At 39.2% G+C, this 27414-nt stretch overlaps 1 protein-coding gene and 1 pseudogene across 3 annotated transcripts in view; one reads left to right on the forward strand and one right to left on the reverse strand.

Moving 5' to 3' along the window:
• Positions 1–27069, forward strand: part of PRDM4 (PR/SET domain 4) — a 28545-nt gene extending 1476 nt beyond the window's left edge. For 2 of the 3 annotated variants that reach the window (XM_041756580.1, XM_041756579.1), the window contains exons 3-12: positions 4934–5067; positions 6889–7074; positions 8899–9693; positions 14495–14644; positions 16574–16713; positions 18108–18193; positions 18786–18913; positions 19558–19872; positions 21029–21197; positions 25366–27069. In XM_041756580.1, coding sequence (XP_041612514.1) covers positions 4934–5067; positions 6889–7074; positions 8899–9693; positions 14495–14644; positions 16574–16713; positions 18108–18193; positions 18786–18913; positions 19558–19872; positions 21029–21197; positions 25366–25678 — 2416 coding nt within the window. In that variant the 3' untranslated portion in view covers positions 25679–27069. The remainder of the gene's footprint in view (positions 1–4933; positions 5068–6888; positions 7075–8898; positions 9694–14494; positions 14645–16573; positions 16714–18107; positions 18194–18785; positions 18914–19557; positions 19873–21028; positions 21198–25365) is intronic. The other variant, XM_041756581.1, reaches the window with a different exon arrangement.
• LOC121491549 lies at positions 3824–4751 on the reverse strand (annotated as a pseudogene).
• Positions 27070–27414: the final 345 nt, after the last annotated feature.

Genomic DNA, 27414 nt, shown 5'->3' on the forward strand with positions numbered 1-27414 from the left:
GGGAGCCTGATGTAGGACTCACTCCCAGGACCCCAGGATTATGACCTGAGCCAAAGGCAGATGCTCAACCACTGAGCCACCCAAGCGCCCCCTAATATGCCATTCTGAAAAGAAGTTAGAAGACTCTAAGAAAGTCATTAAGATCAGCAACTGACAAATGATTTATTCTTAGGTTAGTTAGAAACACACACAGAAAGTGTAGAAGTGTGAAGGAAGTGATTTTACCAGGAATGAGGAGGGAAGAAGAGAGAGGTTGGTGTCTTGATTTTGACCCTCCTTCCAAGATTGCTTCCCAGAAACCCATATGAGAAAGGTAGGTAGAACAGAATCGCACTTTAGAATGAGAGTGTCTCATGAGGATCATATTGTAAATTCCCTTCATCTGCTTTCTCTCTCTGAGATTCTAGTTACCTTTGGTTTATGGCTGCTGAGGTCATCACATTTTAGTGACTCACTACAAAGCAGAAATCTGCTGAGCCTCTCACATTAAACTCTGGTTTGAACTGGTTTGAGAAGGCCTAGGAGTCAACCTAGAAACACCATTTTGATTTTTATGTGGAGATTAGGTACACAGATTAATATTCAGGAATTTTTAGAATGAGATTTGAAGCTAGATTTTTAGGTGTACTTTAAGAAAATTATTGTAACCCATTTGTTGTGGGTCATTACTGCTCTAGTGGTTGTAGAGTTCTAGTTACATTTGGAGCCATAAAAAGTTACAGGAAAAGTCTGTTTTTAACCAGCCCATGTGTAGAAACTTGCAAAATTAAGTTAGCTGTTGTCTCTTTCGGCTATAAGGATTTTTTCATTCTTTTATAGCGTAAATACTGCTGTTAATGTGCCGTCCTTCATAGGTATACCTCGTTTGTCTTTTGCCTCTTTATTAAGATTGAAAATGCATTGCTCCATCCAAAGCAAATGTTTCAGAGTGCCTATTCTCTACTGTTGGCTTTGTTCATTTTATTAATGTCTGAGAGTTTAGTTTTATGAGATACCTGGCCTGGGGTAAGATTAAAGCCTGTGACTGTAGAATAATGCAGGAACAGGTCTATGTGGGACTTTAAACACAACCCACAATATAAATATACAGCTCCTAATTACTGGAACTATGTAAAAGGCAAAATGGTTCTATTAGTGTAATTGTCTTTCTAATTATAGTTAAAAGCTTGAGTTTTTTTTTTTTTTTTTTTTTTTTTTAGATTTTATTTATTTATTCATGAGAGACAGAGAGAGAGAGAGGGAGAAGCAAGCTCCATGCAGGGAGCCGGATGTGGAGTGGGACTCCACTGCATGGAGCTTGCTTCTCCCTCTCTCTCTCTGTAGGATCAGGCCCTGGGCTGAAGGCGGCGCTAAACCGCTGAGCCACCAGGGCTGCCCAAGTTTTTTTTTATTGTAGTTGTCCTACAGCGTTATATTGATTTCAGGTCTTGATATTTAATGTTATGTTAGTTTCAGGTGCACAACATAGTGATTCAGCTTAGGTTTCTTAAATTGGCAGACCTGGATTTAAGTCCCAACTTTGCCACTTGTTATGTAATCTTGGGTTAAGTTTTTTAGCCTCTCTGTTTTCTCATCTCTAAAATGGGATCAAGAATAGTACCTAACTCACTTACAAGGATTAGGTGCAATAATTACTTGTAAATCACTTAGGTCAGTGCCTAACACACGTAGTAAGGGAGTAGTAAGTATGAGTTATTACTATTTTCAGGTTTATTGGTGGCTGATACTGCCATTTTTCAAATGAAAAACCTATTTAGGTTTGCTCTCAATGCTAGGGAATGTGTAAATCCATTTGATTCCTCTTCTCCTTTACTCTTCCCATGTACACAGACACAGAAGAACTTGCATTACTGTTCCCTATACTTATTCTCGGTATAAGGAGTAGAGGTTTGTTTTTTTTTTTTAAGATTTTTAAAGATTTTTTAAGATTTTATTTATTTGAGAGAAAGTGAGCACACAGCCTGAGCAGGAGGGACGAAGGGAGAGGGAGATGCAGATGGCTACTGAGCAAGGAGCTGGACCCTGAGCTTGATCCCAGGACCCCAACATCATGACCTGAGCCCAAGGCAGATGCTTAACCAGGTCTTTAGTGACCTTTGGATAACCTATTGGCTAGCCTCTTGAAATTATAATGTTTATAGTATGGTAGTCTCTAGTTTTTTTTTTTTTTTTTTTAAGATTTTGTTTATTACGAGAGACACAGAGAGAGAGGCAGAGACATAGGCAGAGACATAGGCAGAGGGAGAAGCAGGCTCCATGCAGGGAGCCCAAAGTGGGACTTGCTCCCAGGACTTCAGGATCGCACCCTAAGCTGAAGGCAGACACTTAACCCCTGAGCCACCCGGGCGTTCCCATCTCTAAATTTTGATATAGGAACTAATAGTTATTGATAGCGTCCAATAGCATCTTGTTCAAACCACTGTTATTCTGATAACATTATTAATGACAATGTAACGTAGATTGCATAGAAAGGGTGATTCTCAGATTTTTTGGCCTGACAAAAATGATCTAGATTTTAAAAAAAAAAGATTTGATGTATTGAAAAACGTTTTGGCAGTGTTTTGCAGTATGATCTGTGCTATGATTTGGGGCATAGAACATGTCTCTGAGCCTGGTTTCCTCATTTATTTTGAAGACTTGGTGAGAGAATATGAAGTAAATTTTTATAAAGTATGTGTAGCAAAGCTTACATAATAACCTATTTGGTGGCTATTAAGATTTCTATACAGAATTTTATTTATTTATTTATTTATTTATTTATTTATTTATTTATTTATTTTTAAAATATTTTATTTATTTATTGAAGACAGACACAGATAGAGAGGCAGAGACACAGGCAGAGGGAGAAGCAGGCTCCACACAGGGAGCCTGACGTGGGACTGGATCCCGGGTCTCCAGGATCACACGCTGGGCTGAAGGCGGCGCCAAACTGCTAGGCCATCAGGGCTGCCCTCTATACAGAATTTTAATAAAATCTAATCCATGAAGGAAATATGGTGCTTCTTCACACCATTAATAATTGAATTCAGACCCACTATCGCTATAACTCTTAGTAAAAATTATTTTGAGTGGGTTAAACTGTATACAGAGGTCTGGTTTGAAGTAATAGAACATTTGCATAAAATACTGTGAAAGAAAACTTGGATGATTTGAAACAAACTCTGCCATATCCTCTAAGAATTGCACTTTTCTTCAGGCAGTGTACATAGGGTTTGGAACAAAACCCCTGAGTTAAGTCCTTTTCTGTTTTGTGACATTGATTGAATTAATGTCTTTGAATCCTAGTTTCCTGATCAGTAGAAAGAATAAGACACTCTATCTTAGAGAACTGTGAGCATAAAAATTAAGTAGTAGTCAGCTTCCATTTTCCTCCCCCCATCTTTTCAGGCTCTTCAATTACTTTTTTTTTTTTTTTTTAACTTGGAGTCATTAATTATGTATACTTGTTTTTATTCAAAATCTGTAATGTCTGGGGATAACAAAAGTAATTCTAATGATGGCCAAATTTAACAGAAATTTTTTAACCTCATCTTAAAACTTCCACTGATCCTTCTGGTTCAATGGCAATTTTCAATGTTAATAGGAACATAAAAACAAACATGCACACAATTACACAGTTTTCATAAAGGTCTATTTCATTATTGGTTTAACAGTTAAATACATTTAAATAATGTATAGGTGACTGGAGGACTGCAGTATTGGTAACTAGATAACCAATTTAACTAGAAACCAGCTAACAAGTAACTGTCTAAATATTTAAAATACAGCTCTTGTTCAGATCATCCCTTGTTTTGATCACCTTCTTGGGGAAGGGAGGGGGGGAAGCCTGCTGGTCACACTGGAAATATATTAAGGCCAAATCCTCTGATAACCATTCCCAGAGGTTTCTTTCAGCTGGATTAAGCCTCCAACTACAGGGCAAGCCCAAGTTTGTGGCCTCCAGCATTAATGCTCTTCCCATCTACCAGGGAAGACAGTGTAAGCTTGACACCAGGCCTCAGAGTCTGAGTGTAGCCCACTCCAGTTAAACTAGGGTTGTTGACTTTTGCCTGATGTCCAAGCAAGGTTTACTGAAGTGTCAAGATCTTCACATACTTTCTGATTAAATTGATCCTCCAAATTCTATCCTGTCATTGACATTAGTGTGTAGTTGGAAGTCCCCAGTCCTGTAGCCTACTGCAAAGTTATTTCTTGTCAGCTTTGATTTGGCACTGTCAAAAGTCATCTGGTAGCCAGCAAGCCAGTCCTCATAACCAAAGATGGCTGAACCATGGATTGCAGGTCCAGCAAAATCAAAGTCAACGTCACAACCAAAGTTTATACACTCCCACTTGTAAGAAGGCTTGATTTTACTACTTTTCTTCCCTTTGTTTGGTGAAAAGGTGGTATCAGATGTCAGTTTCAAACCTTGACAGATCTGGTCTTCAATTGCGATTTCTGTTCCCAGAGTGTTATCGGTGTTCCACTTTTCTGTGAAAGTCAGGCCATACTCACACCATTTATATCTGGTCTTCAAGGTTCCAATAACTTTACCAGTGTCTGTATTAGATGAACCAGACGTTGAGAATTTCACATCACTGCATGACTTTGTTTTCACATCCAGTTTCACCAACCCAAAACCAAATCCTTTGTTGAAAATATCTCTGGCAGCTTTGCCAAGGTCAACATAGGATGGAGGAACACACATTGGCTGCGCACAGCCCTGCCCGTAGGTCGCCATGGCGAGGCCACAGGAAGGGGTGATCTGGTGGTCTCCTGAGAGGAGCTGCTACCACCGCTCCACTCGCAGCTCCAGCTGCTGGGCTTGCTCAGGGTCAGGCTGCAGCTACCCCGGCTGGAGGGCAAAGTCTCCGGGCAAAGTCGCTCTTCAGTAACTTAATTGGAATCACTGAGGTAAGATTTTGCATAATGGGTCGTCTGTGCTCTTTCTTAGGATGAATGAAATGAACCTGAGCCCAGTGGGGATGGAGCAGCTGACTTCATCCTCTGTGAGCAATGCCTTGCCAGTCTCAGGGAGTCATCTAGGGTTGGCTGCCTCACCCACTCACAATGCCATCCCTGCCCCAGGTGAGTAGTAAGGGAGAGCCACTGAATTTCAATACTTAATTGCATTATCAATTCTTGGTGGAGCCTAAAGGGAGACAGAGCCCCTTTAAGAGTGTAAAGGAGAAGCCCAGCAGGTCTGAGCAACAGTTCCACATGTGGCAGCATCATGGAAGAAATGTTTTTGTGGACTACTGGAGTTGTAGTGGATTGGAGTAGCAGTTTTTTTTATTAGTCCTCTTGTGGGGTTGGTGGCCTTTATCTAGAAATGTAATTGACTTGGCATTTTATCTAGGTTTATCTGTTCATCTGGTTCACATCTTTAGCACTCTGTCCTTGGGTTAATAGAAGAGAATGAAAGTTATTCTACCAACTGTTCCCAGAAAGTAAGAGCGCTTGAGCTTCATTTTTTATTACCTCTGGAATTGGCAACAACTGCAAATACACCAGGCTTAAAATTAAAAGAGGAGGTACCAGAGATCTCCTCTATGGAAATGCTGTTAGCCTCTGTACTCAGAAATAGTATAGAAAAAGCTCTCATTTTCCTCCATCACTGTACTTTAAAAAACTTTTATTTATTTTCTTTTTCTTTTGAAAGAGAAAAGAGATAAGCTATTGACTCTTAATGATCTATGGCATTGTAATGTATTGGGATTTTTTTTTTAAGGTTTTATTTATTTATTTGTGAGAAAGGGAATGATCACAGGGAGAGGGAGAAGCTGAGCACAGAGCCTGACATAGGCTGGATCCCAGGATCCTGAGATCATGACCTGAGCCAAGAGCAGATGCTTAACCAACTGAGCCACTCAGGTGCTCCTGTATTGGACTTTCTTTATCACAATTAGAGTTAATGGAGATGCCTGTCTGTGGAGCATGTGACTCTTGATTTCAAGATTGTACATTTGAGTCCCATGTTGAATGTAGAGATTACTTAATAAAATTTTTTAAAAAATGTTTAAGGGTGTTTTAAATCTTTAATTTGTTTAAATAGTTCTCTGTAGGGATTACCTGCTTAGTTACTAAAATGCAGCAGCTGAATAAATTCATCTAAACTAGGGTCTCCACCTTCTTTTCAGGTGTCCAAAAGAAATTTAAAAAAACTTATTAGTAAACTCATTTGATTATCTCTTAGGCATTTCTTTTAGTGAACACTCTTGTTAAGGAGTAAAGGCCTATTAAAAAATATTGCCACTGGCAAAAATAATGCAAATTAGCACTGTCCAAGTTTGTGAGTATTCATTGTTATACTTAGGCATAGTAAGAGTCACTTCGACACTTTGCAAGTATAATCAAAGATAAATATAATCTAAAATTTAAATTTTTTAAATTATGAAATATAGCAAATATACAAAAGACTACATGAAAGTATATTTGTGCAGTTTTGCATTTACCTTCCAAGTATAAGCATATCTTTGAATTTTTAAAAAGCAAAACATTCTCACCATATAAAATGGGAAATACAAATAATACAGGAAAAGAATTCGTAATATCATTACTCAGAGACCACTCCTGTGAACTTTGGTATTTTTTCCCATTATTTTTATCTCTATATGATTTGTTCTGTTAAACTGTATTTAAACTAGTTTTTTAATTGTAATGTTTTAATACTTAAAAGCAATACAGACAACTGGAAGATCAGCTTGACCATTTTAAAACTAACTTAACTCCCTTTAAGACCTATTTCTGGATGTCTGCACAATACTGTCTGTGGATATAAGGGGCTACTAAGTGAGATTTTTCCCCTCATATGTAGAAACCTCCCTAAGAGTTTAGCTAGTGATTATAGAGAGAGTTTTTAAGTACTTACTTTCTTTTAATTGAGAAAAAAAAAACATTTTTTTGTAGGCCTGCCAGTGGCAATTCCAAACCTGGGTCCCTCCCTGAGCTCTTTGCCTTCTGCTTTGTCTCTAATGCTCCCAATGGGTATTGGGGATCGAGGGGTGATGTGCGGGTTACCCGAAAGAAACTACACCCTACCTCCACCACCGTACCCCCACCTGGAGAGCAGTTACTTCAGAACCATTCTACCTGGTAAGTAGTACAGTTATTTGGAACATTAGAAGAAAGCCTCCTCTTAACTTCCTTTCTTGAAGACTTGAATAACACTTTTTTCTGTTTTTCAGTATTGGATATTAATATCTAGGTGGGAAAAAATAAATATTTTTGTACCTTTCCTCTTACAATGTACAGATAACACATTATTAATATAACAGTTTGACTAAGTTTTATTTATTAAGGGTGCTTAAGCAATTTTTCTCCTTCTTTCCTCCAGTATTTCCTTGATTCAGTTTTTATAATTCTGTAGTTGTAATTCCTATCAACCATACATCCTGTTAGTGTCATTATTATAAATTAAGGTTTATAGGGTTTTTAAGTTTATTGATATTTTTGTTCTGAATATTTATTTTAGAAAATTTAGCAAATAGGGAGGAGAACCACTCATACATAGTTCCATCGTCCATCTTTTTGATGTACTTCCCTCCTTTTATCTCAGTGTATAGCTTTTTAATATTTTTCATAATTAAGACTATACTTTCTACATGATTGTGTATCCTTTTCCACTTTATATTTTTCTTTCCTTTTTTTTTCTTTTTTAAGATTTTGTTTATTCATGAGAGACAGGCAGAGACATAGGCAGAGGGAGAAGCAGGCTCCCTGTGGGGAGCCTGATGGGAAACCCCCTCCTAGGACCTCGGGATCACGCTCTGAGTTGAAAGCAGACACGCAACCACTGAGCCACCCAGGTGTCCCTACTTCATATTTTTCTGTAGTTATTTTCCATAACTGCTGCATGGTTTTCATAATTATTCTTTTTAATGCTGCATTATAGTCTTCTGAATGGATATTCCATGGTTTATTTATAATCAATCTTTATTGTTGGACAGTTTGGTTTTTCTAGGTTCTTATTACAGGAATGTCTTTGTATATAATATCTATAAAATGCTTTTAGGGAAGATTATCCTCAGTGGAATTTCTTGTGCAAGAGCACATGAATGTCTTTTGGGTTCTTAATATATATACTTTCCAAAGAAGTTTTAGTAATTTTCATTCCCACTGGCAATGCAGCAGGTACCATTTCACCATATCCTTACAAGCATGTATATTCAAGTATTTCTTTTGGTTTTAATAAAGCAGATTCGATTGTGACTTTGTTTTGAATGGAATGTAATATGCTATGATAGTTTAATAACTTAAAACTTAGTTATATATATATATATATATATTTTTTTTTTTTACTTTTTTTCAAAGATTTTATTCATGAGAGACATACAGAGAGAGGCAGAGACATAGGCAGAGGGAGAAGCAGGTTCCCTGTGGGGAGCCCGATGTGGAACTCAATCCCAGAACCCCAGGATGCCCGAGCCAAAGGCAGATAGATGCTCAACCACTGAGCCACTTAGGTGTCCCTGGAAGATCTGCTTTTAAATCATTTTACCTTTTAATTTTTATAAAACAAATTTCAGCATCTTGGGTCTCAGGAATTCCAACTATGTATATATTAAAGGCATCATTTAAATGCTTAATTTCCATGGACTTAGTTAATCTTTTATAGTGTGTGAGTTTCACAGGGATAATCTTTTATAGTGTCTGAGTTTCACAGGGAAAACTGAATTATGGTATATGTATGTTGCTATTTATAAGGTATATATATCAATTTAACCAAATAAGTAAGTAGAAGATTCTTTTATGGTCTATTTATGTTGCTGTTTTTATAAAGTATATCAGTTAAGCCAGAGAATTAGGTAAGAGATTAATCTAGTTATTTGTAAGGAAAATAGTTTCTAGCATTTGGAATTTCTTATATTTAATGCTGTACTAAAAAATCTCTGATATCTCATCTTTTCCCTTTCCCAGGCATTTTATCTTATTTAGCTGACAGACCACCTCCTCAGTATATCCACCCTAACTCTATAAATGTTGATGGTAATACAGCACTGTCTATCGCCAATAATGCTTCAGCCCTAGATCCCTATCAGTCCAGTGGAAATGTTGGATTGGAGCCAGGCATTGTTTCAATAGACTCTCGCTCTGTGAACACACATGGTGCCCAAAGTCTTCATCCCAGTGATGGCCATGAGGTGGCCTTGGACACAACAATCACTATGGAGAACGTCTCTAGGGTTACCAGCCCAATCTCTACAGATGGAATGGCAGAAGAACTTACGATGGATGGTGTTGCAGGCGAGCATTCCCAGATCCCAAATGGCTCCAGAAGTCATGAACCTTTGTCTGTAGATTCTGTGAGCAGCAATCTTGCAGCAGACACTGTAGGACATGGTGGTGTGATACCCATTCATGGGAATGGCCTGGAGCTCCCTGTGGTCATGGAGACGGACCACATTGCAAGTCGGGTCAACGGGATGTCTGACAGTGCCCTCAGTGACTCCATTCACACCGTGGCCATGAGCACCAACTCTGTAAGCGTGGCACTCTCTACCTCACACAACCTCGCCTCCCTAGAATCTGTTTCCCTCCATGAAGTTGGCCTAAGCCTAGAACCTGTGGCTGTCTCCTCCATCACCCAGGAGGTTGCTATGGGGACAGGTCATGTAGATGTATCTTCAGACAGTCTTTCTTTTGTACCACCTTCACTGCAAATGGAAGACTCCAATTCAAACAAGGAAAATATGGCAACCTTGTTTACAATTTGTGAGTGTATTTAGCCTTTTTCTTTTGGAAATATTGGTAGAAAGGGTCATCATCTCTAATAGTTTTATTCCAAAATCACGTGTTAGGGAAGCATAGAAAGTAACTAAATTTTGGGATTTTTCTTTGTGTGTTGTGCTTTATTAATGTGCCTTTTCCTCCAGCTGAATGACATACAGACATTTTGTTGGTTCTTAAGTATTCTAAAATAAGGAAACCAGAGTCATTTCCTTCTGTATTTTACAGATAGGGTCAGTCCAATATATTCATGATATTTCCCTGGGTTTCAGAAATAGAGTTATTATAGAAGTAAACTTCAGTGAGGTAGTCTGTGTGTCATGCTGTGTGCTTTGTCAACATAAGACAAATTTATTAGATGATATGTACTATCTTATCCCCATGGAAAAAATGTAGGTTGATACAAACACAGTTTTTATTTTTGCTCAGAATGCATGTAAATTACTATAGTTGGACATGTAAGAATTCTTTTTATGGGGCAACGGTAGCAAAAAGCAGTGTAAAGACTGTTCATTTGTTGGTGTTACTACATTCTTCATTCATGCAGGAAACGTGTTGAGTGCTTACTCTGTGCTAGCCTCTGTGCTAGAGGCAGGGTAGAAAACAGTCTGTGAGAGATGACACATGCCTTTAAAGAGCTTATATCTGATGGGAGGCATAGGCAAGTAAACAAGCTATCGTAATACAACATAAGTGGGAAGATGGGATTAAATTTGAGGTTTAAGAGAGCCTAAAGCGGAGCATCTAACCAAGCCATGGAAGGAATAGAGAAGACTTACCAGGGGAGGCAGTACATATGTTAGTTAGCACAGACTTGAAGGACAAGAAAGATGTTGGTAGCTGAGTATCAGGAAGAACAGTGTCCCAGACAGGAGTTGGCACCTGTAAGTACCTAGGACTAAAAAAATTTTGCATGCTTCAGAATTGCTGAAGCATAGTATGTAGGTGATGAGAAAGAAGTAGGAGCCAGAACCCAAAGGGTCTTCTAAGAAGTCAGTGGTCTTAACGAGTGCAATTTGGGATGGGGGCTCTGTTGCAAAAGTGAGATGAGTAGGCAGGTAAGGAAGATGATGCCAAAATTTAAGTGGAAGGTGATTTTCTAACCTGGAGTTGAGGTGATGTTGAGGAAAGTGGGGAGTATTTACAAAAAACTTAGTAGAGCTTGCCAATTAAAGTTGGGAGAGAGAAGGGTGAAGGAGATATACCCTGGTTTCTGGCATGGGAAACTAGGTGGAGAGTGGTACCGCTTCTTAGGATAATGAATGGTGGAGGAGGCTTCTTTTTTTTTTTTTTTTTTTTTTTTTTTTTTGAGGAGCTGGTTTCAGACCTGTTGATTTCAGTGTCTATAAAATACCCAATAGAGTTTTTTTTTTTTTAAGATTTTATTTGACAGAACACAGGGGGGGAGGGGCATAGGAAGAAGGAGGAGACTTCCCATAGAGCAGGGAGCCAGTGACCATGACCTGAGCCAAAGGCAGACACTTAACCAACTGAGCCACCCAGCCATGCCCCAATAGAGATATCTAATGAGAATTTTAATCTGGAGCACAGAGATCTGTCTGCAAATATTCAGGGATCCTCAGCATTAGAATGTCAATCATAGCCATGGAAGTGGGGTAAAATTACCTCCTAGTGAGAATGTGGAGTATAAGAGAAGGTAGAGGAAGAGCTTCCAAATTAGACTGAATAGGAGGGTCAGAAAAGTAGGACAAAGCTTCTGGTGCCTCAGAAGCCAAGCAGTGAGGAGAACTTTCATGTTAAACTTTTAAAGTCTGAAATCAATAATTTTAAAATATTTTAATTTAGGGATGTGATTAATGGAGGCTCATTAACTCAGCAGAGGATAAGAGAGGCCTAAATAAGCCTGTTGATTCTTTTTTAAGTGGTCATGTGGAATCTTGCTCCTGTGTGTGTGTGTGTGTGTGTGTGTGTGTGTGTGTGTGTTTTAAAGATTTTATTTATTTATTTATTCATGAGAGACAGAGAGAGAGGCAGAGACACAGGCAGAGAGAGAAGCAGGCTCCATGAGGGAGCCCAACGTGGGACTCCATCCCAGGTCTCCAGGATCACACCCCGGGCTGCAGGTGGCGCTAAACTGCTGCGCCACTGGGGCTGCCCTCCTGTGTGTGTTTTTTAAAAATGAGATAGAATTCACATACACGTTTTAAAGTGTACAATTTCGTAGTTTTTTTGTATACTGACAAAGTTGTGTAACAATCATCACTATCTAATTTCAAAGCATTAACACCCTGTAAAGATACCCCACTAGCAGTTGCTCATCATTCCTGCCCTTCCAACTCCCTTCCCTCCCTGCCATGGTCCTCAGGCAACCACTAATCTACTTTCTATCTATAGATTCACCTGTCCTGGACACTTCATATAATGGAAACATATGACATGTGGCCTTTGTGATTTGCTTCTTTCCCTTAGGACAATGTTGTCATATTTCATTCATGTTGTAGCAGGTGTCATTGCTTCATTCCTCTTTATGGCTGTGTAATAATCCATTGTTTGAATATACCACATTTTGTTTATCCACCTTTCACTTATGAACATTTGATTTCTCCTTTGGCTATTATGAATAATGCTGCTGTGAACATTCATGTACAAGTTTTTGTATGTACATATGTTTAAGTCTCTTAGATATATATTTAGGAATGGAATTGCTCTGTATTTAACTTTTTGAGGAACTGTTAGAGTTTTCTGAAAAACTTTGCACCATTTTCAATTCCCAACATCAACGTGTGAGTGTTCCAGTTTCTCCACATCTTTTAAATTTTTTTTATTTTTATTTATTTATGATAGTCACAGAGAGAGAGAGAGAGAGGCAGAGACACAGGCAGAGGGAGAAGCAGGCTCCATGCACCAGGAGCCCGACGTGGGATTCGATCCCGGGTCTCCAGGATCGCGCCCTGGGCCAAAGGCAGGCGCCAAACCGCTGCGCCACCCAGGGATCCCTCTCCACATCTTTTAAACACTTTTTCTGTTATCCATCTTACCAACTGTGAAGTGGCATCTCATTGTGGTTTAGATTTGGCTTACCGGATTGATAATGATGGCAAACTTCTTCCTTTACATGTTCTAATTGGCCATTTGTGTATTTTCGAGAAACCTTTAAAGCATTTTTTTGCAGTATGAAATCTGAATCTCCTTTGGAGATTTAGCATAGTTTCTTATTAAGAGCAGTGGACAATCAGTTCTCACTAGGTATAGGGGATCTCTAATCTGATATTCAAAGTATTTTTAGTCAAGTAATGGTTGAAGTAAGATACTATTTCTGCTTTGCCTAAATATGAAAATGTACTGATATTTTATGTCATTTAATGAGAAATGTTCAATAATTACTTAGGAAAAAAAGATACTTAGATGGCTGTGATTCTGAGGTTGATGTATTCCATCTGTTTTGTGGATGAATTTGGAAAGTTTGAACATAATCATTGACTGATAAGGTCATGTGTGCTATTCCTTAACAGAAATGAAGCAGATTTATGGACAGGGATACTCATGAGCTTGTAAAAGTGAAGTTACAGTAACCAGGGGATCCCTGGGTGGCTCAGCGGTTTAGCACCTGCCTTCAGCCTGGGCGTGATCCTGGAGTCCCAGGATTTAGTCCCACATCGGGCTCCCTGCGTGGAGCCTGCTTCTCCCTCTGCCTGTGTCTCTGCCTCTGTCTCTCTCTGTGTCTCTCATGAAGAAATAAATAAAATCTTTAAAAAAAAAGTTACAGTAACCGTAGACAGCAGTATATACAAAGACAACACCCTTTTTGACATGCAAAAAGAAAGACTATATGAACAGTAAGAAATTAAAAGTCTTAAATACTGCAAGAATATAACTACCTACTGTCCCTAAGAGCATTTTTTGCCCTCCCTCTCTTTATTTATTTATTTTTTGGTCTTAAGAATCTATCATCAAACCTGGGTAACCAGTTTGTTCATAATGAAGCAAAAGTTGGCAGTCATGTACCTAGCTCTGACTCTTTAGATTTTATTTATTTGTACAGGAGAGACACAGAGGTAGAGACACTGGCAGAGGGAGAAGCAGGCTCCACACAGGGAGCCCGATGTGGGACTCAATCCCAGGACTCGAGGATCACGCCCTGGGCCTAAGGCAGGTGTTAAGCCGCTGAGCCACCCAGGGATCCCCTAGCCACCCAGGGATCCCCCAGCTCTGACTCTTGACCTATATTGTCATCTGTTTTGGCTTTGTATGATGGCATTTCAATTCCTATTTGCTCATATAGTTTGGTAGAATTGGAATCTTAGGACTTTAGATACCATATCTAAAAGTATTAGGTATCTACTTAATGTAAAGAACACTACTCTTTTTTTAAGATTTTATTTATTTATTCATGAGAGACAGAGGCAGAAACATAGAGGGAGAAGCAGGCTCCCCATGGGGAGCCCAATGCAGGACTCAGTCCCAGGACCCCAGGATCATGACCTGAGCTGAAGGCAGACATTCAACCACACTTGAGCCACCCAGGTGCCCCAAGACCACTGTACTTTTTTTTTCTTGAATTAATATACTGTTATTTTTTTATCAGTCTCTTCTGGACTGAAACAGTAAAATTGTTCTGTGAGATTTGATCTGCTCTTACTGGAAAGAGATATAAGAGTGGGATACGTATCTTAGTGTAAGAAAGTGATTCTTTGATCAGAGTATTTTTACTAGAACTTTGCTTCTTACAAGTTATACTTTAGTAATTAGCATTTAAATAAGAAAGGTGGTACTTTAGGCTGCTTGAACTAATGCCATTTCTGTGTCTCAAATTTCCTACCCACAGGGTGCACTCTCTGTGACCGAGCCTATCCCTCAGACTGCCCGGATCACGGACCAGTGACTTTTGTTCCTGACACTCCAATAGAGAGCAGAGCAAGGCTTTCTCTCCCAAAGCAGCTTGTCCTCCGCCAGTCAGTGGTTGGAGCAGAAGTTGGTAAGAATCTTGGAAGCATAAAACCCCAAGATTTATCTTTCTAGACACATTTGACCAGTGATAGCAATAAATCAAGTTGAAACTTTATTGAGAAATTTCCCCTTAGAATCAGAAATGAATAAAGGATGGGATGCCTGGGTGGCTCAGCAGTTGAGCGTCTGCCTTTGGCCTAGGGCATGATCCCAGAGTGCCAGGATTGAGTCCCACATTGGACTTCCTGCATGGAGCCTGCTTCTCCCTCTGCCTGTGTCTTTGCCTCTCTCTCTCTGTGTCTCTCATGAATAAATAAAATCTTTAAAAAAAATGAATAAAGGAGAAAATCTTGGCCTGAGTCTAAAGACTTTTATTCTTGGCTGTATTATTCTCTAATGATTATGACAAAACAGTCCTTGAAACTTGTTTCTTTTATCAGAGAATTCATCACTGATAACCCTTTGTCACAAAAGGGTTGTCTAATACTCCTTAGGAAAAAGGAATAAGAAACATAGACTGCCAGAGTTTGGTTATCCAGATTTAAATTTAAAATTGTTTCTGAATTACTGTGCCATTTCTTTGTCGATATTAAGCTGGGTTCATTATTTTTTCAGCTGTAGTTTGGGTATGAGTCAGTTGAAAACATTAAAATAGCTTAGATAATATTGAGCAATGCTTTAAGCACAGATGCTTGAAGTTTGATTTACTCTGTAGTAATTATATTTTTATAATTGAGTTACATCCTATAAGCCTTTTTTATGTATTAACTCTGAAATAACACTTGGAGGGACTTGATTTGGTTCCTTCTGTGTAACACTGGGTTTAGGTCTTTCTTTCTTTCTTTCTTTCTTTCTTTCTTTCTTTCTTTCTTTCTTTCTTTCCCCTTTCCCTTTCCTTTCCTTTCCTTTTCTTTTCTTTTCTTTTCTTTTCTTTTCTTTTCTTTTCTTTTCTTTTCTTTTCTTTTCTTTCTTTCTTTCTTTCTTTTTTTTTTTTTTTTTAATTTTTTATTTATTTATGATAGGCACACAGTGAGAGAGAGAGAAGCAGAGACATAGGCAGAGGGAGAAGCAGGCTCCATGCACCGGGAGCCCGACGTGGGATTCGATCCCGGGTCTCCAGGATCGCGCCCCGGGCCAAAGGCAGGCGCCAAACCGCTGCGCCACCCAGGGATCCCTCTTTCTTTCTTTCTTTCTTTCTTTCTTCTCTCTCTTCTTTCTTCTCTCTTCTTTCTTTCTTTCTTTCTTTCTTTTTTTTCTTTCTTTCTTTACTTTCTTTTCTTTCTTTTTTTTCTTTCTTTCTTTACTTTCTTTTCTTTCTTTCTTTTTTTTCTTTCTTTTCTTTCTCTTCTTTCTTTTCTTTATTTTCTTTCTTTCTTCTTATTTATTTATTCATGAGAGACCAGAGAGAGAGGCAGAGACATAGGCAGAGGGAGAAGCAGGCTCCATGCGGCGAGCCAGATGCAGGACTTGATCCCTGGACTCCAGGATCAAGCCCTGAGCCGAAGGCAGACACTCAACCACTGAGCCATTCATGCGTCCCAAGGGTTTAAGGATTTCTGATACTGCTGCTTACTCTGCACTTTTCTTTTCTTTTCTTTTTTTCCATGAGAGAGACAGAGAGAGGCAGAGACACAGGCAGAGGCAGAAGCAGGCTCCTTGTGGGGAGCCCAATGCAGGACTCGATTCCCAGACTGGGATCATGCCCTGAGCTGAAGGCAGACACTCAACCACTGAGCCATCCATGTGTTCCTTAACTCTGTGCATTTCTTCTGAGCCCCATTTAATCTGATCATTACATTTTCTGTATTTATGGGATAGAACCCATAAGACTTTAGCTATATCATAGGAGTGCTGGAATAGCCATAGTTCTTAGGTTCGCTGAATATAAGATTCTTTAAATGAGCTAAGCCACTCTGTCTTGTGTATCCTGTTAGGTGCTTAATCATTGATTGGGTAGTTGATGTCTTTTCACTGATAGGAGTGTGGACTGGAGAAACCATTCCCGTGCGGACTTGCTTTGGGCCTTTAATTGGCCAACAGAGCCACTCCATGGAAGTAGCAGAATGGACAGACAAGGCAGTCAACCATATCTGGAAGGTCAGTGTTCATGAAGCTTTTCTCTGGCTTTTGGATGTTTTTATTATAGTGAGGTAGTTAAAAGTGATGTAAAAGCAAAATTGGCTAAATTTCTATGGTGTCATTCACCTGGCATTTATTTAACATTATATCCTTTCTGTTCTTTGTAGCCAAATTCTAATATTTAGCAAAACACCAGCTACTAAACTTAGAAAAGAAACTGCTTTTAGTCTTCCTTTTGTTAGATAATCCAGCGATTCTTCATTTTGATTTTTTGAGGCAGCTGAGGACATGGACTTTGTTTATATGATGAAAGTCTTATTTTGTAATCAAAACATTCCTCAAATAGTTAGGTTGGCAAACAGTTCTGGGATTGGAAGCTAAGATCATTTCTTTAGTTTTCTTTTTTAAAGATTTTACTTGATTTTGAGAGAGAGCGAGAGAGCCAGTGAGCACAAGCCGTGGAGAGAGGGAGAAGCAGACTCCCTGTTGAGCAGGGAGCCTGATGCGGGGCTTGATCCCAAGACCCTGGGATCATGACCTGAGCTGAAGGCAGATGCTTAATTGACTGAGCCACCCAGGTGCCCTGGATCATTTTTCTAGTTTTCTAATGGTAAAATTTCAGGAAAATGCAAGGTTTTATTTTTTTCATTTTTTAAAATTTTTATTTATTTATGATAGTCACAGAGAGAGAGAGAGGGAGAGGCAGAGACATAGGCAGAGGGAGAAGCAGGCTCCATGCACCGGGAGCCCGACGTGGGATTCGATCCCGGGTCTCCAGGATTGCGCCCTGGGCCAAAGGCAGGCATTAAACCGCTGCGCCACCCAGGGATCCCAAATGCAAGGTTTTAATGTAAACAGCTATTTGTATAACATATTTATGTAGAGTCACTTGTAGTTAATAGATTGGAAATGATGCCTGCAAAATTGAAGTGAGAGGAAAGTAGATCTTGTGATCATTGGAAAGGTAAGGTGCTGCCAGCATTGGGGACATGAGTTTTGGTATCCAAAAAACACAGAAGAATGCTAGGTCCATTAGAAGAAGAATGAGAAGAGATGGTTCTATGACCTTAATGTCTCTTTAGTCACTCATTATCACCAAGTGGTAGGTGATGAAAACAAGTAGATAGACTGTTTTTGTTTTTTCCAGTCAAGCCAAAATGTAAATAATTAAGAGCAGGGTCATTTTGTACCTCGAGCACTAACTGTTGGTCTCTAGTGGTCTTTATTACACTGCTGGAAATGGGGGCTGGGTGAAATGACAAATGTGTAAGAAGGCAACCATGGAGTTCTGCACTGACTAGGAAAGCTGTAGCCTACTGTGGAGTAAATGAAACTGTTGCCAGCCTAACTTCAGTAGCACTTTGTATTGCTTGTCAGTTCATTTGACATGTACGTTTGCCTTTTGTTGGCAGATATACCACAATGGTGTCCTAGAATTCTGCATCATCACAACTGATGAAAATGAATGTAATTGGATGATGTTTGTGCGTAAAGCCAGGTAAGAGTGGTCTTGGATGAAGAGATAGTTACGATTTGGATATTTTTAATAGGAAGCTTTGCATAAAATAGAGCAGAGCCAAAGATTCCATATTATACTGATATCTGAACAAGACTTCTTACCTTCTTTACTCCAGTAGTTGTTGACTGGAGTGGTTATAAATCAAAACAGAAGAAGCTATCCTTTTTAAAAATAGTTTAACCTACCAGTGCAATAGGAAGTAATAGGGTCTTCATTGAATTTGTAAGTGGGTACCTTTTCTCTATATCTGCTGTTGGTCAACCATTAGGCCGTAAGTTAATTATTATTCAGCTAATTATCTCAGTCTTTGTCATATTGCTTTTTTAAAACTTTATTTTCTTCTGTTGATAAGTTCTCTAGTGTTTCTGACTGTAAAGGGGAATCAGCTGATGTACAGAAAAAAGAATTCTGCTTCTATACAAGTCCCTCCTAATACGATAGAGAATTAGAAAAACTGACCCAAAGAAAATAGTTCTCTAAGTTTTCATATAGAATTTTGCTCTAGGGATATGATGTGTTTAGTATATACCTCAAAATTAATATACTTCATCTATTAAATGTGATAACTTAGGAACCGGGAAGAGCAGAATTTGGTGGCTTATCCCCATGATGGAAAAATCTATTTCTGCACCTCACAGGATATCCCTCCTGAAAATGAACTGCTTTTTTATTACAGCCGGGATTATGCTCAGCAGATTGGTAAGTTACTATAAGACTTGTTTTTCCTGAATCTAGCATAGTAAAAACACTCTGAGGACCAGTAGTAGTTTTGGTAATGACTTACATGTTCGCTGAAGTAAATCATATACCTTTGTATAAATAAAAGCAGGATATTATCCCTGTGTTAGAAGTGTTATAATCTGTGAGGTTCTTCACAAGCTGAATGTTATTGATCATGCAGTATTCATGTGAAAGTTACTTTTGTGGTAAAATTTTGATTTGGGGTATTTGAAGTTCCTTAGGCTACTTTTTTTGAGCCAGTACCATTGTAATTTACGTTCATAAAGAACAGTAATTACGTTCCTTTAATTGACTTAACCTGCATAGTCTTTTTCTTTGCATTGTGTCATGATGACAAGCTATGTTTAAGAGTTTGTACTACAAAAAAAAAAAAAAAAAAAAAAGGTTTTTGCTTAGGAAAGATGTATCATCATCTTCCTTTGTGCCCAACACGTTGTGTGTGATGCGGGGAATAGAGGATTAAACTCTACATTTTAGTTTTACAGGTAGTGGGCAAGATGGAAATTTTGGTAGAACGGAGAAGTGTAAGCAGTGTTATTAATATCAAGAACGAGTTTTACAGTTTAAGTATGAGGAGACATTGAGTCATTTTTGTTTTGAAGGTGCTCCTGAACACCCAGATGTGCACCTCTGTAACTGTGGCAAGGAATGCAGTTCCTATACAGAGTTCAAAGCTCACCTTACCAGCCACATCCATACCCATCTTCATAGCCAGGGCCACAGCAGCAGCCATGGGCCGAGCCACAGCAAAGAAAGGAAGTGGAAGTGCTCAATGTGCCCCCAGGCTTTTATCTCTCCTTCCAAACTTCATGTCCACTTTATGGGTCACATGGGTATGAAGCCCCACAAGTGTGATTTCTGTAGCAAGGCTTTTAGTGATCCCAGCAACCTGCGGACCCACCTCAAGATACATACAGGTAAGTTGAATTAGACCATCAAAATGGAATTGTGCAACAATTAGAAATTGCGGTAGTAAAGAAATTGCAGCTAGCTAGTCTTGCAGGTGGAGTTAATACGTGAGAAAATGAATCCATCTGGCTGTCAGCAGGACTTCATTGGGTGATAGATAAGTCTTGGTGTGGTAATTGCACTTCCTCAGAGGGTGTTAGCTCCTGTTATTACGATGTTTCACATTCCGGGTGCTGCCCCCACCATGGTTTGAAGGTGACCGGGAAAATGGACTTAATCGGGAAGTTGATGCATGTGTTTGGCCTGAAAGCAAAGGAATGCTATAGAAACATTCTGAGCCTTGCAGAGAGCTCATTCTGAGTCACCAGCCAGAGCCTATTTCTCTCCTGTGAATATTGTCCAGTAAATACTGCCAAATTTTGTTTTTAAGTTTCCATTTACCAGATTCCATGCAAGCTAACCCCTTTCTTTTAGCACTTATTTTTAAAATACATTTACTACAAAATAACTGATGACATTTTAGTCTTCTTGGCTGGGTCATTGGTTCTCCAAATCTTTGAAAGTAAAATTCTTCCTTGTCCTTTTGCATTTAAGACTGGTTACAATGAAGACTATGTAGCCCACAAAACTTAAGATACAGATTAGACTTTACAAAAGGTTTGCTAACCCCTGACTTAGAGTAATCTTATTTTTGCATTCTTAGGAAGATTTTATTTCATCTCTGGTTTATGAGGTTGTATGTTTAAAAAAAGAGATAACTCTAAATTTAGGTTGTAAAAGTATGTTTTGCTCTATACACAAATGATATAATTCATGTTTTTAAAAACATAATTGAATTAGGTTGGTTGCTAGGATTAGAAGTAATTTTTTTTTTTAGATTTTATATCATGAGCTATAAACACTAAAAGAATATGTATAGATATTTAGTTAAGTGGTCCTAGAAGGAGGTCAGATTTATTAGCTTCACTGGCTTTTGTTGAAGAACATAAATTTGTTTTCTCTGACTGGTTCTAGATAGATAGATAGCCCTAGAAAGTGATGTGCCAACTATCAGCTCTGTTTCATTCCTGCCTCTGCCACATACTCATACATGTGTCTGTTCACCTTGAGAATGCTAGTGATTGATTTATTATTCACAGTATGGCAATTTGGATTAATGTGCAGGTCAGAAGAACTACAGATGTACTTTGTGTGACAAGTCTTTCACCCAGAAGGCTCACCTAGAGTCCCACATGGTTATCCATACGGGTGAGAAGAATCTCAAGTGTGATTACTGTGACAAGTTGTTTATGCGGAGGCAGGACCTCAAGCAGCATGTGCTCATCCACACACAGTAAGTTACCCACAACCACTGTGCTTTCTAGGTTGGTAAACTTGAGTGCTTGCAAGTGCTGACTCATCATCTTCTCCTGCCTTTGCACCCTGGTAGCCACTTCCTGTGTTCACACAGCAAAGCAGAGGTTGGAAATCTTTAAGTTTTTGGTTTTATCCTGGAATATTTCATTTGTTTGCTTTATTCTTCTTCTTTTCACTTCTCTCTGTATTTTTTTTCCAACATATAATCTCATTTAGTTGAACAAATATTTTTAAGTACCTCCTTGATGCCCAGCATTATGCCAAGTGGCAAAAATATAGAAATTAAAAGATATGAATCTTGTCTTTAAAGAGCTCAAAGTCTGATAAGAGAGGCAGAACAGTAAAGCGCTACCATACCATGTTACATTTAGAGTGAGCATTGGATCCTGAGAGGTTGTGCAAGAGCGTCACAGACCTGGCTAGAGTGTCCTGGAAAAGTTTCCTGGTAATCTGACCTAAGTTTTTTGTTTTTTGTTTTTTGTTTTTTGTTTTTTTGAGCTAAGTATTAAGGGAGATAAATTAGAATTATTCAGGGAGGCAAAAAAGGGTAAGGAGTGGGAATAGTATTCTAGACATATTTAGAAACACACATAAGAAAAAAAAGAAACATAAGGACTGTGGAGCACAAGTGGTTCTTTACAGTTTAGAGCATAGTGTGCATGTGCAAACGATGGAGAGACAGTGAAGTCCTGAATCTTTTATCCAACTAGGAAACTTAAGTTTCATTCTAGAAATAATGGGGAGCCCCTGAAAGATTTTCCCTCCCCATGTAGCAGGCACTCTGGTGGCTGTGTATGTTAATTATGGTAAAAAAAGAATCCAAAAACACATAACATAAAATTTACCATCTTAACCATTTCTAAATTTTATTTATTTATTTTTAGAGATGGGGAGGTGGGTGGAAGGAAGGGCAAAGAGAGAATCTCAAGCAGGCTCCACACCTAGCACAGAGCTCAACGTGGGGCTCCATCTCCCAACCCTGAGATCATGACCTGAGCTGAAATCAAGAGCCACCCAGGTACCTCATTGTCTTAGCAATTTTTAAATATACTGTTCAATAATGTTAAGTGTATTCACACTCTTGTACAAATGTTGAAGGACTTTAAGGAAGGGGATGTCATGGTGAGATGTCCATTTTATAAAGATTACTCTGGCAGCAGGACAGGATGATTGAAGGAGAAGGTCACATTGGGAGTTCCATGAAGAATTTATTGCATGAATCCAAGTGTAATTAAATGTCTGGGCTGTGTTAGTTATATAGTGGTAAAGAGAAAAGAACATTTTGTGGTCCTGAGCTTTTATTTAGCAAATGTTAGAAGAGGGAGAAGACATTAGCTTGTATTATGGGGGTACTGTTTAGAAAGTCATGTTCAGTGGACACTTGATATTATTGTAAGGTTTAGTTAAGTACTTCACTTTGATTTTAGCTCTTTTGTCTGATTCCTAATCAAATGCAACCTAAGGAATGCATTAGTTGGCTCAGTTGGTTGAGCATCCAACTCTTGGTTTCGGCTCAGATGATGATCTCATGGGTCATGGTGAGCACTGCTTGGGGCTGCCCACTCAGCGGGGTGTCTGCTTCTCTCCTTCCCCCTCTCCCTCTGTCCCTCTCCCTGCCCTTGTGTGGTACTCTCTTTCTCTCAAGTAAATAAATCAGTCTTTTAAAAATGCAATCTGAAACACTAAAACATCCAAGAAGTTTGGATCTACATTTGTAATTCCTAAAGTGACTTTTTAAAGTCTTCATGAAGTAGCTTCATTATTAGTGTAAAATTTTAAAAGTTAGATGTACGAATTTTAAAATACTTTATAGAATTGTATATCATTAGAGGTGAAAGAGCTCTCTGGGATCATTTAGCCCAGCTGATTATGTTAGTCAGCTTGAGCTGCCATAACAAAATACATTTTGGAGATTGGAAATCCAAGGTCAGGGTGTTAGTATGATTGGATTCTGACGAGGGCCGCCTTCCTAGCTTGCAGATAGCTACTTTCTTGCTGTGTCCCTACATGGGGAGAGAGCAGGTGAGTTCTGGTCTGTCTGCCTTTTCTTGTGACACTTATCCCATATTGGGGGGGTGGGGGGTCAGTCTTAATGACTTTATCTAAATCTAAGTACTTCCCATAGGCCCCACTTCTAAATCCCATGACGTTGTGGTTTGGGTCTGCAACATATGAATTTATTGGGGAGTGTGGCACACATTCAACCTATAGCACTGCTCATAATAATCCCTTGAAAAATGTGGAAAACAATTGGTGCCAGAGCCCTACCTCCAGAGATTCTAATTTAGCTGGTTAGGGGTATAGCCCTGGCCTTGGTATTTTTTAAAGGCTCCCCAAATGACTCTTGTCCAGCTAGGGTTAGGAGTTACTGAGTACATCAAATGAAAGACTTGTTTCTACAGTATCTCTGGCAAGTGGTTGTATAGTTTCTTCTAGAATACCACACAACTGATTTAGTTTTGAAGAAAAAATTTGCTTAAATCAGCTTATGTCAAGCTCTATCCATTCATTCTACACCTGCCTCTAGAATGATGCATGTAAGTTTAATGTATCTTTAAACTCATGCCTTTCATACTTATGAATTGCTATCATGTTCCCTTTAAGCCTTCTTTTCATCAGGCTTCATGTCCCTAATTTCTGCAGCTTTTCCTCTTATCACCTGATTTCAGATTTGGTACCCAGAAGTGAGCGTAGTATTCCAGATATGATCTATCCTGTGCTTAATGAATGGAGTTATTTTCTTCTTCTTCTTCTTTTTTTTTTTTTTTTAATTTTATTTATTTATTCGAGAGAGAGACAGAGACACAGGCAGAGGGAGAAGCAGGCTCCATGCAGGGAGCCTGACATGGGACTTGATCCCGGGTCTTCAGGATCACGCCCTGGGCTGAAAGTGGCACTAAACTGCTGAGCCACCAGGGCTGCCCATTATTTTCTTCTTTGACCTTGACTTTCTCTTCTTTCAAGTGATGCCTAAATTTGCACTTGAATTTTCTATAGCCATTTCACAGCATAATGCAATATAAATTATTTTGAGGTTAGCGGTACAATTGTTTCTCTCCATTCGGGTTGAGAATTGGCTTTATCAGGTATTCACCAATGAAAACAATTCTCTTAAATGTGGATCTGGACTTCTTGTAACAACGATGAAACATCGTAACTCTCTTTGCCAAACTCCCATGGGGTAAAGAGATTTTAGACTATCAAGGCTTTAACCTAATGTGTAAGTCATTCATAATTAAGAAGCACTCTTCAGGGACACCTGGGTGGCTCAGCGGTTAAGCGTCTGCCTTCATCCCAGGGTGTGATCCTGGAGACCCAGGTTTGAGTGCCATGTCGGGCTTCCTGCATGGAGCCTGCTTCTCCCTCTGCCTCTGCCTATGTCTCTGCCTCTCTTTCTGTGTGTCTCTCATGAATGAATGAATGAATGAATAAAAATCTTTTTAAAAAAGCACTATTCACTCAAAATATTTTTTTAAGATTTATTTATTTTAGAGAGACAAAGAGTAGTGTGGGGAAGGGCAGAGAAAATCTCAAACAGACTCCCCACTGAGCATAGAGTCAGACATGGGGTTCGGTCCCATGACCCTGAGATCATGACCTGAGCCAAAATCAAGAGTCAGATGCTTAACTGACTGCCATGCAGGTGCCCTCACTCAAAATATTTTTTGAAACTGTGTTTCCTATGGAGATCATAGGTAAGATTTTGAGATGTTTGTATTGTTACCTTTTGACATTTCAAAATGGTATAGTAGTATTGAAATTCATTTTGTTTATCTGCTTAGGAAAAAGCCCAGCTATAGCCCTAAAGCCAAATGCAGGAGAAATTCCTCTCGCATGTTTGAGGAGATAAATGTTTTTATGTCCTATAAAAAAAGTCTGAATTGAGGAGAGCCTAGGTTGCTCAGTCAGTTAAGCATCTGACTTGATCTCAGTTCAGGTCTTGATCCTCAGGGTCATGTATTCAAGCTCCCATTCGGCTCCATACTGGGCATGAAGCCTACTTTAAAAAAAAAAAAAAAAAAAAGTCTGATTCTAGAGAGGTAGAGCTCCTCTGACAAAGACCTGAGGTTGTCAAAAATAAGTGTGTGCCTTACTTATCATTTGTAACCCCAAATCTAATGTTTTTTTTCTTGTGTTCCTCTTAGAGAACGCCAGATCAAGTGTCCCAAGTGTGATAAGCTGTTCTTGAGAACAAATCACTTGAAGAAACATCTTAATTCTCACGAAGGAAAACGGGATTATGTCTGTGAAAAATGTACAAAGGCTTATCTTACCAAATATCATCTCACCCGCCACCTGAAAACCTGCAAAGGTCCCACTTCCAGTTCATCAGCACAAGAAGAGGAAGAAGAGGATGACTCAGAAGAGGAAGAACTAGCAGACTCTGTGGGGACAGAAGACTGTCGGATTAACAGTGCTGTGTATTCAGCAGATGAGTCTCTCTCGGCACATAAATAAAAGCCAACTATTTTGGATGGAAAATGCAAAAGGGAAAAACATATACAACCAGTTACCCACTTTGGTGATTTTTATATATAATGGTTTCTGATTTTCTTCCTGTCAACAGTCAAAGCAAACTGAATGGAGGTGGATAAAGCACTTATAGAAGAATATCCTAATGAAAACACTTTAGAACAGATGGGGAAAAGAGAGCAGGGAACCTAATTTTAAATGCTGTATGAGGAGGAAAGTGTTAGCTTTTGAAGTCTGTTCCTTATTTACACAATGAACTAGGTGATGCATTTATACCTGAGTCAAAGCTATCCTCTGCCCAAACAAATCAGATTTATTTTAAATTCTTTCATTGTTGCATTTTCCTCCCAGCCCTATGACATGGTAGCATTCTAAACTTGGTCCCTGCCTCATAGTCATCCCGACTGCTGATAGTGGTTCTGGAGCTGTGTTTTATGTAGACTGTTGTGACTCAAGTCATCTCAGATGGATTAGAACACAGCAATGTAAGCTTGTTATTTTGACTTCAGCTGACAAGTTTAAAGCACCACCTGCCTTAATCTCTGTTGGCTACTTGGGAGTTTAGGGTAGATCTTGCTTCCCAAAATTTCAGCAGATGCCTAGAGGGCAGATGAAAAAAGGACCAGCCAGGCAACAGGCAATGGTGGATGAAAGAAAAGGAGAGACACCAGGGCCACTGTCCAAAAAAAGCTTTGATGGAAGCCAGGTTGAGACACATGGTTATTGTTCTTAAAAATCTTTGTAGGTTTAGACATGTCTCTCTCTGACTCCAGTAAAGCCTCTAGAGAAAGGGGACCTGGAGGTGTAGTGAGTCAAATAATGCCTGCTTAGTTGTCTCCTGTCAACAAGCACATGTGGACTCAGGTGGCAAAGTGGTACCTTGGATCATGGAAAGGAGGGAATGATCCTTTGTATCTGGCCTATCCTACGAAGAATACACCATTAAGTGTTGGCAACTCAGAATGACAAATGATTTCAATCACATTGGTGCATTTGCAGGGTCAGACCTTCTCAGTTGTCTGATGAAGGATCTCCTCAGTTACGCATGGTGGGTGCCAACAGATTTCAAAGGTATAGAAGGCTTAAAATGTTCACCACATGGTTGTGTTTTCAGGGTCCCAGCTTAGTTAATTCATCCATCTGTCTGGTCTTTCACCTGGTCTCACATGTATATCCTGCTTTTAGCAAGAAGCAGACACATCCTTGAGATGACGGTTGATGGAAGATGCTCCTGCTCTTTGGTGCAGCCTCTGGGCTGGAGAAGAGAGGACTCTGGTGGGAGGGTTTTGCTGCTAATGTATTTATGGAATGAATGTATTTCATTCAAATCTGTATTCCTCTAGGAAGGATTAAAATAAAGACCTTTTTTTAAAATACAGGATTCTTCTTGTAATCTCATTTTGTGGAAGAAGAAAAATTAGTCATTTAGGGAAAAATTAGGAATAGCTTGGTTTTGTTTTCTAAGGTTAGAAGTGGAGAAAGTATTTTCTAAGTAGCATAACTCTGGGATAATATTGTAATGTATTTCTGCATAACTGTGCTTAAATGAACTATGCTTCCTGTGTTTTCCACTCTCCTTTCCTGCCCTCATCCTCCCTAAGGGAGGGCCTTTACTCTGCTGTCTTCTTGGAGAAACTGCAGCAGGTGTACAGTTGAGGGATGGGGTGAGGTGGTGGTTAGGGCTGGCTGCTGATGCTTGTCATGAAGCCTCTGTCAGTGCA

Source organism: Vulpes lagopus, chromosome 5 (assembly GCF_018345385.1).
Source record: "Vulpes lagopus strain Blue_001 chromosome 5, ASM1834538v1, whole genome shotgun sequence".
Lineage (NCBI taxonomy): Eukaryota > Metazoa > Chordata > Mammalia > Carnivora > Canidae > Vulpes > Vulpes lagopus.